This window comes from Nyctibius grandis, chromosome Z (genome assembly GCF_013368605.1).
Source record: "Nyctibius grandis isolate bNycGra1 chromosome Z, bNycGra1.pri, whole genome shotgun sequence".
Taxonomy (NCBI): domain Eukaryota; kingdom Metazoa; phylum Chordata; class Aves; order Nyctibiiformes; family Nyctibiidae; genus Nyctibius; species Nyctibius grandis.
In genome coordinates this window covers 98739900-98753013 of record NC_090695.1, presented here as the reverse complement: position 1 = coordinate 98753013, position 13114 = coordinate 98739900, and the positions used below count along the sequence as shown (strand labels likewise).

The 13114-nt window shown below is 53.0% G+C and overlaps 1 protein-coding gene across 1 annotated transcript in view; it reads right to left on the bottom strand.

Annotated features, from left to right (window-relative positions):
- Positions 1 to 12164, bottom strand: part of TRAF7 (TNF receptor associated factor 7) — a 30281-nt gene extending 18117 nt beyond the window's left edge. Inside the window, exons 1-4 of the mRNA XM_068423311.1 lie at positions 12072 to 12164; positions 3136 to 3254; positions 2828 to 2885; positions 1608 to 1699 (exon numbers count right to left, since the gene is read on the bottom strand). Of these exons, the coding sequence (XP_068279412.1) occupies positions 1608 to 1699; positions 2828 to 2885; positions 3136 to 3216 (231 nt within the window). The 5' untranslated portion in view covers positions 3217 to 3254; positions 12072 to 12164. The remainder of the gene's footprint in view (positions 1 to 1607; positions 1700 to 2827; positions 2886 to 3135; positions 3255 to 12071) is intronic.
- Positions 12165 to 13114: the final 950 nt, after the last annotated feature.

Below are 13114 nucleotides of genomic sequence, written 5' to 3'. Positions count from 1 at the left end.
GTGCTTCTGGTGTGTTAGCACCTAGGGCTGCAGGCTGCTCCCTGAACCACTCACTAATCCTCTTGCTATTTCTCTTAACAATATCTAGCACTCCAGGGAAGGTGGGCTGAGACTGTCCAAGAGGACTGAGGCTACGTCCTAGGAGAGATCTCTGCTGCTCTTGGCTGCACACCTCAGTTGGCCACACTGTAGTTTTCAAAGGAGTCAGGGAGCTGCTTCATCAGACAGGGCTAAATGTAATGTCCCCAGTACCCCCTGGCTCCTCTGGAAAAATCCTCACGTGTGCTCTGTGAGAACTGCACAGCTCGTGAACAGGGCGCAGCGAGCACAGCCCTGAGCCCACGGGACCAGCGCTGACAGCCAAGGGCTTCCTGGAACAGCGGTCCCGTGCCACGGGGTCAGGGATGTGATGGGGAGTTGCATTTGCCAAGGACACCAGGCAAAAATGTTCAAAGGACTTTTTGAAAAAACAAACACACGCTCACACAAAACACAGCAAGATCTCTGAGCAACAGAAGGAACTTTATAGGATGCTGACAATAAAGCTCTTTGCAATCTGGTGTCAAATTTATTTTGAGAAGTGTTTTAGCTGACCCCAGTCTCTGCCAGTGCCTGATTTCAGCAGCAGCAGTGATCCATTCATCCCTGGCTTGGAAGCTGGGTCTCAGAACCTGACAAAGGCTACAACGACTAATTTGAAGAGTCTACCACTCACGTGTTTGAATCTAACTAGGAGCTTGTGGTTATGAGATGTGGCTGGAGCACTGGGGCTAGGAGAAGACCAAGGCCTCAGAGCTATCTGTCCATTCATGGAGGTTTGCTTTGCTGCTGTCGTTCTTGATTTGATTGATTTAGCTGACTTAATTTCTCTTTAAGCAGGTCACCCTGAGGCCTGTTGGATCACTGAATTCCCCAAAAAGGAGTTACTCAGAATTGGGTGTGACGAATGAGAAAGCTGGGTACGAAATTGGGAAGTGCTTTTCTGCAAAGATATTGCGAGACATGGGAATGGTTTGTGTGAGAAGACCCTGATGATGTAATCCCCAGGAGCAGAGCACGGTCTGTGGTGTGTGACATCCCACTCTGCAGGTTTCAAATGTGCTCCCTGCGGTCAGAAGCCCCATCTGGAGGTGGAAAGAGGAATGGATTTTCTGGTCATCACTGCAGGGCCAGCTCTGCTGCTGGATGGTCCATCCAACATGGCCTTGTGGCAACTGCCTGGCCTCAGCCACAGCCCCAGACAGCACTGACAGTAGCTCTGTTTTCTCCTGAGCTCATCAGGAGGCAGGTACACGCTCACAAGTAGGCCTGTGGGATTTGTAGCTCCTGGGCTTTGTAACCACGTATCATTTTGAAAATGAGCACGAGCAGTGCCAGCCTAATGCCCCAGGTCAGAAGCAGCCTCTGCTTCCCCACTGCACCAGCTCCAGGAGCAACCAGGAAATGCTGAGGCTGCTCCCGCCTCTGGTGCAGACATCTGCCTCCAACATAACGCAGTGCATGGGAGTGATGAGGGGCGCAGAGAAGTCCAGAGGAGCACCAGACGTCTCTCATTTGACATATAATCAGCTAAGCCAGTCAGCAGCGGGGCTCCTGGCAACACCTACCATGCCATCGTCCTCATCTCGTGGGGAGTAGGTGAGTGTGCTGGAGGAGGATGGGGTCCGGCGATGCTGTTTAAACGTATTGGTCCCGTCAGCTTTAAAGAAAAAAAAGAAAATCAAGCATTTAGGCTCCTCAGTAACATTTCTGAGCTACGGGTCGGTCTCTGTAACTGTTACTTGAAAAAGGAAAAGACTAGGGATTCCCCAGCTCCAGTTCTTGACCTGGATGTACCAGTGCAGGCAGAGCAATCCTGATCTCTGATAGCTTGCTGAAACATGTACAGCCCTTTGAAGGCAGCTTGCCCAAAGAAGAGCACAGATAATATTCTACCAGGTCCATAGGTTAAAAATACTATTAAAAGGAAACCTTATACTCCCACATATTTCAGTCACCAAGAAAAATTGCTTCAACCAAGGGAGGTCTGGATATTCCTGTAGCACAAGGGAAGCGTGCTAAACTAAATTGGAGTTATTTGTATAAAGATCATACTACTGACTTATAGAAAATTTTGAATGTAAATATTCAGGAGTCCAAAACCATCTAGAGTCCAGAGTCCTGGACAAATGTAATCCAAACATTTCCCCCATGCAGATGTTCATTTCCTTATCTAAATCAGTGTCAAGTGCCACAGCTTATCTTTACTAAATTAAGGATATTTTTATTCCAAACTGAAAGCAGCCCTCTTCCTACGCTCACACCACGTGCCAGGGCTCAGACTCCTCACCTGCTGCGCTCTGAGGAACAAAGCACAAGAATTTTCAAAGAGCAGGTACACTTGCACCCCCTCCTGTCTGAGTCAGAAATGGCCATGGGGGTTTTACCAAAGCATCCAGAGTGACTCACGGTCAGGCAGAGAGAAGATGGGAATTCTCAGCGCTGGCAATGACTGCGTGAGAGGTCACAGAGATAAATAAGATTTGAGACTGAGCTCTGTATCAAACCCTGCTGTACTACCCTAATTTCAGCAAGGGCTTCCCAGTGGTACTGTTAAACCTGCCTAATGGGAGACAATTTCCGTGCACGCTCATTTGCATCACGCCTGGTGATCAGATGCCATGATTAAATAACACCGGGGCTGCGTAAGACTAAAAACAGCACCTCAGCACCTGTAAACACACTGATTCTCCCAACAGCTTTATGATCCGTAAAACAACCACAACAGAACTGGTAGGAAACACACGCAGCGCTTTGGGGAGAAGCTCTGTGCATGAAATAGACTCACCCTTTGTGATCGTCGTCACAGCAGAGTAGGCTGGCCCAAAAGTTGTTTCCATTCTTGTCTGAAACATTGACAACACAGAGGTCAGTGTGTACCACTGCAGCACAGCCCAAAGGCTTGCTACCTTTTCCCTGAGCTGGTGAAAAAATGTACGTATATACATTCCCAGCTTTTATCTGTGGATATTGTGATTTCTAAGAGGCAAGAAACTACCACATTTTCAAAAGCCACCTCCATTTTCTCAAAAGAAAGGATGAGAACATAAGCAGCAGCCCAGGCCCCTGTGCTCTGCCACCAACCCCGAGCCTTACCCCGTTAGTGTTTTCGGAAGTAGTGATGTTTGTTGTGCCACTGGAGAAACGATTGTAGCGAGCGTTCTTGTTTGAGCTCATAATCTAGGCCAGCATTTGTTAGTCATGGGAAGTTTGCTCTGGGGAAAAAGACAGACAGAAAGAGAGTTAGGTTCGTTGTACATATTTTCCTGGGCTCAGAGAACAAACTCCTGTAGCATTAAGTCCAAATATTCACCTAAGCTCACGTAAACCTGGATTTTCAGAAGCAAGTGACAAGGTCAGAGTCAGGTTCCTTCAAATCATTCCTGAATGAGTGCTCAGCATTTTCTAAAAATACGATTATCTTTTCAAATAATGCCTTAAGCGCCCAAATACTGGAGTACCCATAATCATTAGCTGCTTTTACAAGCATACAACTGGTGGTTAGTAAGCAGGGTCCTAAGAGGGGGCCCCCTCCCCAAGACACAGCAACGGCGAGCACGGATGTCCCATGGCAGGCAGAGGGACTTGGGCTGGGACCACAGACACGAGCCTGATCTTTCACCGTGCCAGGGAACTGTGAGTGCACGGAGGGCAGGAAAGGTCTCTGGATGTAAAGCTATCCCAGTAAAACCCTTATCCCATTAACTGTGAGGCTCAAGCTGAGCTGGCCTAGTTATATTTTCATTAAAGGAGTTCTTTCCAGCACAGTCTGGGCGACGAGGTTAAGGAAACCATGAAAGAAACCTTACTTCAAGTAACATGTTTGTGATTCTGGATCTCACTCCCAGTTTGTGCTCAGAAACAACTGACAAAGTCTTGATCATCACGCAGAAAGAGAAACCCTCTCCCCAGAAGTCAGCAGAGGGGCTCATTTCTCTTTCTCCATTGTTTACACAGTTTTTTTACTAGGTTCAAGTTTGCAAAGTCAAGTATTACACAAGAATAATCTGCAGAAACACATGGAGTTTGCTTTCTTTAACCTCTGTTGAAACCTGATGCTGGCTTCAGGGCATGAAATTATGCTGTTGTCCCAGCGAATCTGACCAGATCCTCTCAAAGAGTCTCCTTCAGAGCCAGGGTGCCCATAGGAAGGAGCTGCACCTCCTCTCTGCCATCGTACGGAGGTGCTTCTGGCTTGAGCAGAAGTTTCCATCAGAGAAGACAAGGGTTCAGCAGGGCACTGAGCTCTCCTCCAAGCTGCCCCTCCATCCTCACAGCTAACAGGCACTGCCTGCACCCGCAGGCTGTCCCAGCCTGCCCACGGGGACAGGGACCCTGCGCTCCAGGAATGAGCTGCTCAGGAAGGATCCTGATGAGGAGACCCTTTCTGTCCAAGGTATAGTTAAGTCTTGATGCTCTCACTGCCAGGAGCAGAGTCCAAGGGCTAAACACACAGACCAGACATCTGCAGTGAGGACAGACAGGCCAAAACTGGTTCACTAAGACACAACCAAAATCCTTTCCTGCAGGAGAAGAGCCAACCACCAATGAAGGGTGCCTTGGAAGAAACACCCTGCAGATGCTTGCAATCAGCCAACGCAGAGCTCCTGGTCCCTTTTGGACATCCTGCTTCTGGCCCTGGCCAGGACAGCACCGCTCTGGCCAGGCTCTCGCACTCCCACTGCTCACATGTCCAGCCTTTGAGGAGGTGAAGTGTCTTGGGTGGTTCCAGCAATTGGTTTTCTCTTATCTGAGGGTGACAAGTCCTAAATCTCCAAGCTCTTTACAAAGGACACCACCGTGATTCCTCTGCTTTACAGCCAGGGAAACTGAGGCTCACAGAAAGACACAACCACACAACGTAGCTGTGACCTGGGACTTGCCCAGGACCTCCTTAGTCCCAGCCCAAGAGCTTACCCACCTCCCAGCACCAGGTACTCCTGCACTCACAGTTTAAGCACTGCAAAGGGGACGCTCAGATGTCCTCAGCCAACGCTCTGCTAACGGCCAACAGCTCGGCCACGCCTGACGCAGCACTTTGTCCTGCTCGCTGCAGTTATCGGACAACTGTCAGGCAGCCAGGTTACAGCAGCAGCAGAGCCCAGGGAATCACTGCTCGGGTCTAAACTCTGGAAAAAAGTTATAGTCTAAAGCAAAAACCAACCAAAACCCCAGCCAAAAACTAAACAAACAAAAACCTCAAAACCAAACCCAAGAGCATCTGAAAAAGAGGGATCTGGATAATGTTTTCCACACATTTGAAAGCGCTGCCCTGGCCGTTTGCAAATGCCAGATCCCTCAGGAGATGCTGAGCAGAGTTGCTGGAGTTGTCTCAAGAACAGCAGGAACGAAGTAGCGTCGTGCTGCTGCATCGTGGACACCAGCCGAGTTTAAAGCTGGGTTCCAGCAAGTGAGAAGTTTGGCTTTGGCCATCAGGATCCTTTCAGAGGCTCCTCAGAGCACAGACAGCAGAAGGCACAGGGAGGGTGGGCGGTGGGGAAGAGGTAAGACAAAGCTTTTGGGCAACGGAATGGCCATGGCCCCACGAGATCTGGACCCCACTCAGCTCAGAATCACAGAATCAACCAGGTTGGAAGAGACCTCTGGGATCATCGGGTCCAACCATTGCCCTGACAAGCTCCTCACAACCGTGGGCAAGCCACTGGGGCCCTCTGCTTCCTCCCTGCACAACTCTCTTTAGTTTACCTCTTCTGCACAGCGTCTCTGGACTATAAAGCTCGAAGATGAAAGAATCTTTGTCTGGATATTTGTGCAGCATCGAGCACAAAAGGGTCTCCACCTTAGCTGGGGCCTCCAGATGACGCAGCGCTCATAAATAATGTACAGCAAGTACTTCCATGAGCGATGGCACAAACTGCCACATTTCCTGTCATTTCATGTCTCAAGGCTGCACTAGCTCATGTCTAATAACACGCGTGTATCCCTAAAGTTCCCCTCCTGTATCGGGTCCCTATGTCTAACAATACAGCTAAGCTCACCAACCTTTCCTCTGGAGGAGGGATTCAGCACTCTCCTCCTCCCACGTTAGGGTGGAAATAGAGGGACTCACTCTTCAGACTACTAAATTCATGATTCCTTCTTCAGAGAACCTCAGCAGCATCTACCCAAACACCCTCTATCCTGCACTACTCCCCAGGGAAGAGCAGGGGTATGTTCCCACCTCACCCGTCATGACAGCGTTACGTGAACGTGGCGTATCAAAGATTCCTGCTGGGTTTTTATGGCAAACATCTCCAGTTTCACCCTGTCCCAAAGCCCCGCTGAAACGGATGCAAAATGCCTTCCATATAGGAAGCATTTCAACAGAGCAGACACCTCTGTGGAGCACTGACCCCTCCTTCACATCTCACGCAGCCTTCTGAGAGATGCTGCGAAAGGCCTTTCCCAACTGATATCAAAGAAGTTAAAAGGAGGCAGAAAAGAGCTGGTGGTGTCGACATCAATACCAGCTTCCTACAGCACTTGCAAAAATCCCCACCAATCTCTGAACCTTGGCTCGGCATCTGATCCCTGCCAGCTAAACTCCCGTGCACAGAGGACAAGCTCTGGTGTGGGGTGGCTGGTGTCCCTCTGGGGTGGCTGGTGGCCCTGCCCTGCCTGCAGGCAGAGCTCCTCAGCCTGCAGGGTCTGAGCAGAACCACGTCCTGAGGAGACACAGACTACGACACAGTGAAAGCATCAAATATTTTGTGTTACAAACCACGTACGCTTAGAAGGAAAACTAAGATTTACCAGAAATTACAAAATCCTTTGGGCTGCTAAGTCATTCTCAGATGACCAAACACAAAGGGGCTCCAGAAATCCCCTGAGCCTCTTCAGCAGCTCCGCAGAGCAGCCGGTCAGAAGCCCTCAGGCTGGAAACATTCTCCCAGTTTTCCAGCCCAGGACTCTACAGGGTCAGGTATGGGATGCAGAGGGACCCTGACATCTCCAGGACAGGCTCTGTTTGCTCTGAGAAGACAAGAACTGTTGAAAGAACTTGTGTGTCCGGGTAGCACAAGAGCACAGGGCTGCCCTCGGCACCGGAGGGGCGTGCGTGGCCCCACACATCTGGGGATCAGCTTGGGAACCCAGCCTGTGAACCAGACTCTCCTCACCCTGAGTTAATTCTTATTTTTTTTTTTAACATGCAACTTCAGTGTTTTTGACAGTAAAAAAAAAAGAGGAGAAAAAATCTACCCTAGAAAAAGGAAGCTGTGGGGACCCACTATTCACTAAATCACATGGCTGATAGTAACCAGATGCGAGGGAGGGGACGGGCTACGTTACAGCATTTGCACACCACAGGGAACAACTCAGGCTTTTGAGACTCAGCGAGAAGAAAAGCCTTAAAATGCCGACTGTAGTGCTGCAGGTAAGGAAAAGCCCTGCCACCAGCAGCTGCAGAGACGGCTGGGGAAAAGCAGTGCTGTCTCCTCACTGCAGAGCCAGCAGGAGCAGCAACAGAGCTGTTTTCTGCCCGCTGTTCCACACTGCTGCCAGCCCCTCGCTGCCCCTCAAAGCAGGGAGGGGACTCACCCCCGGGACCCCCAGCTGATCCTCTGGCCTGTGCTGAAGAGCTTCCACAAGAGGGGTCTGGTGGGACTGGCACGGGTACCTCAAGGGTCTCCCCTCCTCTCAGCCCCCAGAGCACACACACCTCTGGCTATTCCCAACACTCAGCAGAAGATCCTTACAACCTCAAGATCAAGGCCAAGGCTTTGAGGGGGGATGTGGCATGAGAAGGGATGGCAGAGTATCCCATCCTTCACAAACACCACATGCAGCCGGCCTCGTGAGAAAGGCCGGTGTGGGGTCATCCTGCTCCGGCTGGGAACAGGCTGTGGGTGACGTGAATTTCCTTATTTCACAGCCTGGGTATTTATGGCGTAAGACACACGCTTCTGTTCCTCTTACAACACCACAGCCAGAACAGGAAGGGTTACACGTCCTTGAGAGCATTGCCATATCACTGGGGAAATACTCTTACAACAGCTAAAACACACCGTGCTGCTCCATCAGCCCAGCTCAACAGGACAACAACAGTCTACAACTACCTGAAGGGAGGTTGTAGCGGGGTGGGAGTCGGCCTCTTCTCCCAGGCAACCAGCGATAGGACAAGAGGACACAGCCTCAAGCTTCACCAGGGCAGGTTCAGGTTGGACATGAGGAAGCATTTCTTCTCAGCAAGGGTCATTAGCCATTGGAAGGGGCTGCCCAGGGAGGTGGTGGAGTCACCATCTCTGGAGGGGTTTAAGAAAAGCCTGGCCATGGCACTTAGTGCCCTGCTCTAGTTGCCATGGTGGTGTCAGGGCAATGGTTGGACTCAATGAGCCCAGAGGGCTCTTCCAACCTCATTGATTCTGTGATTCTGTGACAAGGGAAAGGCAAGGCAAGCAGGTGCCGACAGCAGGGGTATGTTTGTGGACTACACCCCCTTCCTCGGCTGCATCACAAGCTCTCACATAGCCAGGGCTCTTCTGGGGGAGGTGACAGGCCAGTCAATCCAGCCCAGTTTGGGCAGGCTCTTTCCACCTTGTCCTTCCGCAGTGCCAAGGTGTTGCCCACACTTTCTGTCTGTGAACTGACTCTCAGTGGTCCACAGCAACCTGCAAGGGAACATCTCAGACCAAAGCACAAATGAGACAAGATTCATCAGCTCAAATGCCAACTCTTCTACAGAGACAACCACGGGACAGTCACGCTGGCTTTCTTGGTCAGTCTCGGGTGGAAATAGCACTCGTTTCATAAGTGCTTGTGAAATGCACTAACAGGGCTTAAAGAACACGGTGAGGAGGACTATCAGCATCTAGTCTGACTTGTAAGACACAGGCCATAAGAATGTGCGTGAGCTACAGCAGATCATGGAGATAGACATCTCAGGGCGGAGACAGGACAGGAAGCAGAGGGTGGAGCTCAATGGTCACTCCTCAGGTTAGAGGAGACTATGCAAGGGTTCCCCCAAGAACTACCCAGCATCTACCTGCTGAGTATGCTTTTTCAAGGTCATAGGTGAAGACCTTGAGTAAAGAGCGAGCTGTGAAATCACCAAGTTTGCAGATGACACTACATTCTTTTGAGTAGTGAAATACCATGTTGATGGTGAGGAACTCAAAAAACAACCTCACAAAGCTGAGGAGACAAAAAGGTTGGAGATGAGCTTTTATGGAGATAAATCTCAAGCAATGCGACTAGGGAGAAATAATGAACGCCGTCCTAGGCAATGCCCAGCTCTGACCTGTGGCTGCAACTCAGGAAAGAGACACTCCTTGGCTGGCAACTTACCAAAGTTCAAAAGCCATCTCCCAGCTGGCCTGGGAAAGGAGTCCAACACCAATGCATGCACTCAGGGGGACAGTTTTTAACCCCAGCCTGTATCCCCCGAGGAACGCTTCTCTCCCCTGCTGCGTTCTCCTTTCCTGGAGCCGCCCTGCTAGACTCAAGGTGATCAAAGTTTCTTCTCTATTTCATTCCTCGATTGCTGTGCAGTCATCGAGGGCTTTTCAAACTGCTTCTCTGCAAGGGTTTAACCACTGCTATCACATTATGGGATTCTTCCAGATTAAAGTCTTAAGAAACCTGAGCCCATAATCATTACTCAAAACGCACAAAGTATCACTTCCACCCCCTGCTCCCCCCAACACCCTCCAAAGCTTTGAAACTTCATGACACGCTCTTGCTTGCCCTCTGGGTGCAATTAGGCCACTTTAAAGATCCATCTGAAATGCATCAGCTCCTTCACAAAAAAAAAAATCCAGTAAATTTCAGTCACCTGCTCTTTCTTTGTACAGTTTCCTTGGACTTTGCCACCGAGAACACGCAGGAGAGCACAACGTAAGACAGCTCTGCTCACTGCTAGGGAGTGTCCACCAGCGACTGAGAAAGGGAGAAAATCGTAGTGCTTTCCAGGTAGCATGTGAGCGGGGCAAGATACCATCAAACTAGTGATGTCCTGCCCTTTGATATACAAACACCAAATCCTCGATTCCAAAAGAAATCGGTGGATGTGGACACTTCCACCACGGCAAACGTACTGACAACGTTCAGACAGAAGCACCATTCAGTGCCCCACAACCAGCTAACACCACGCCAGGAGAGCTGGGTTTAAGTCACTCCCCCAGTGTACCACCAGCAGCTGCACTGTAGCCACGCCGTGAGGACGCAGTGCGAGGTGCTGCCTCTCCTCACAAACTTGGCTGCTTTGCTCACAACTTCACCTAAAGAATGTTGAGGATTTCCCATTTTGAAAACCACGAGAAGTAACCTCAGCAAACCCTTGCTGGGTGGCTGCACAGTCAAGCGTCACACGCCCCTGCAAAGGTCACTCTGAAGGATCACAAAATCAGCATCACACAGCTCCGGCTCGTTGGACAGGCGACAGGTACCCACCTCTGAACTGGTGCTGGATTTCAGATACCTCCTTGCTTCTTCACTGAGATCTCGACATGGGTATGAAAACAGTTCCTCCCTGCGACTGCTAAAGCACAGCAGCCCCCGGGGAACGCTGCTGACCCAGCCCTGACACCCAGCACACACACCTCACCTTGGAGGAAACTCACCATCAACCGTCCGAGCTGGCACGGAGCGGCGAAGCCCGGCAAGATGCCACCATGACCAAGTTCCTAAGCCGTGGGCAGGCTTTTCCTGGGTCTGAACGTCTCTTCCGCTATCTGCGTGTATGTGTGTATCGCTCTTCAGTGATGTAAACAGAAAGGCATGCGGAGCAGTGGGCGATATGTAAATTCAGCTGGAAAATCCCACAGCTCAGCCAATCTCGGCGCTGCCTCGCAGCTTTGCCCTGGCTGCTCTGAGCCTGAAGAGGTTTAGTCTAGTGCAGAAAAAAAACCACCTCTCTCTCAGCACACACAGATTTATTCCTCTCATCAGAGAAATCTGCAGGGATAGGATGGTCCATCGCTCACTTTAAAAGGAGTTTGAGTTTCTCACCCTCTTTAGATAGCTCCCAAACTATTCATAATATGGAATATCAAGCAGCATAACAAAGAGCAACACAGTCTTTGCTTGTAGAGACAATCCAGGGACTTGCCACGAAAAGGGAGAGCTTTCCTGGGCCAGGGAGCAGGGCTCACCTGAAAGACAGGTGCTGACAGCGGGGGACTTCTACTCACACAGCCCTCTCCCTGCGAACCCAACAAATGTCACTGTGGCTGGAAGGAAGAGTCACTGACAAACGCTCAAGGCCAAAATACAACAGCTCTGTAACAGGAACACTAACTGCTTAGTGCGGGCTGAAAAGAAAACATCACTGGGGTGAAAATGCCCAGGGAGGCAAAATTAAAGATCAAACAGGAGAAAAGCGACAGCAAGTCTGTCAGAGGAACAGCAGCTGCGAGCTGGCAGCAGAATAAGGCAGAAGTAAACAGCACGTTTGAAATGGGAAGACGACAGCGCAATGTCACTGCCCGCTCCGGGATGTGCAATCGTCTTGGGGCAGTCACGGAGATCTACCACCAAATGTCCTGCGTTGTGAAACCAAAGCACAAGGCCATGAGGTTACTGGGGGATCAAGAGAGAACCACCAGCAACACGTGCCCCAAGTCGGACAAGTAATGGAGCACAAAAAGACAAAACTAAGCACGGCCCGCGATGAGATACCGTCAAACAGCAAAGGGGGGCAGCGGGGGCGAAGAACGCAAGACACGGACAGGATCCACTGAGCACCGAACAACACGGGAGGCCACACACGAGCTCCTCCGTGCACCTGAAAAACCTCCCTGGCGCCTACACAGGGTTTACACACCGATAAACAAACCGCCCGGGGATGAGAACGCGGCGGCAGGCGAGCGGCAGGCCCGGCGCTGCCCCGAGCAGCCCCGCAGCGCCCGGGGGAGCTGCCGCAGGCACCTCCCCAGCGCGGGGCCGCCCGCCCGGGCCGCCACGCAGCCCCTCCGCGGGGAGCCCAGCGCTCCCGGCCCTCACCGCCCCACAGCCCTTCCCCGCGCAGAGCTCCCGCGGCCCCGGGCCCGGCTCCCCGCAGCCGGGGCCTCCCCTCAGCCCAGCCCCGCTCGTACCTGACAGCGGCGGCCGGAGCGCCGGTGCCCGGCCCCGGCACATCGCGGCCCCGGGCCTGCTCCCCGCTCGCCCCGCGGCTCCACTGCCGCCTGGGCCGGACGCCCCGCGCTCCCCGGGACTTGTAGTCCGGCCGCCCGCCGCCTGCCCGCCCCTCGCCGCGCCCCCGCCACGTCGGGACTACAGCTCCCAGCAGCCCTCGCGGCTGAGCGCTGATTGGCGCTTCCCCGGTCACTCTATGATACAACCGCTGTTGCTACTGGCTTGGCTCGGTCTCCTCTAGGGGCCAATCAGGCGGCGGCAGACCACGGCCTCGGGCCACGCTGCGCCGCGCGGCGCCATTGGACGGAGGAAGAGCGGGGACCAATCAGCGCCGGGAGAGGTGGGAGGGAGATCACGCCAGCCGCTCGCCATTGGCCGTGTCGGCAGGCAGCCTGACCAATGGCGACAAGGATGGGGGTATAAAGCCTGCGGCGGGGGCGAGGGCCTGGTCTTTCCGGCGGGGAGGTGAGCAGAGGGCGGGTAACGCGGTGACCGGTTACGGGGGGGCCCGTTAATGGGGGCGGGCCGGTGACGATCGCTATCGACCTTTCTGACACCTCGTCTGAGGGCGGCGGGCGGCCGCGGCCCCTGCTGACGATCCACGGCTGAGGCCCGAGGGAGCCGCGGCGGGGCCGGGCCGGGCGGTGCGAGCCGCTCTCACCGCTCTGCCTTCTCTCCTCAGGGGCCGGCAGGAACCGGATCGTACCGGAGGGAACCGGATCGCGGCGGCCTGAGGGGCGGTGAACGGCGCTGTGGGAGCCCGGCGGTGGGCGGCCTGAGCGGGGCCTGGGCGGTGCGGCCCGGGCCCCGGCACCCTCCGTGCCCGCACCGCGGGCCAGCGCCGGGGTTTCAGGCAGGGAAAATGCGGTATCGCTTGTTCCCGTGTGTCCCCGTGAGCTGCTCCTGGGATCTGCAGCCTCGGGGGAGGCACGAGTGGGGCTCAGGCGGGTGGCGCTGGGGCTGGAGCAGCTCCTTGGCGTAGCTCTGCTCAAGGCATGGCGCC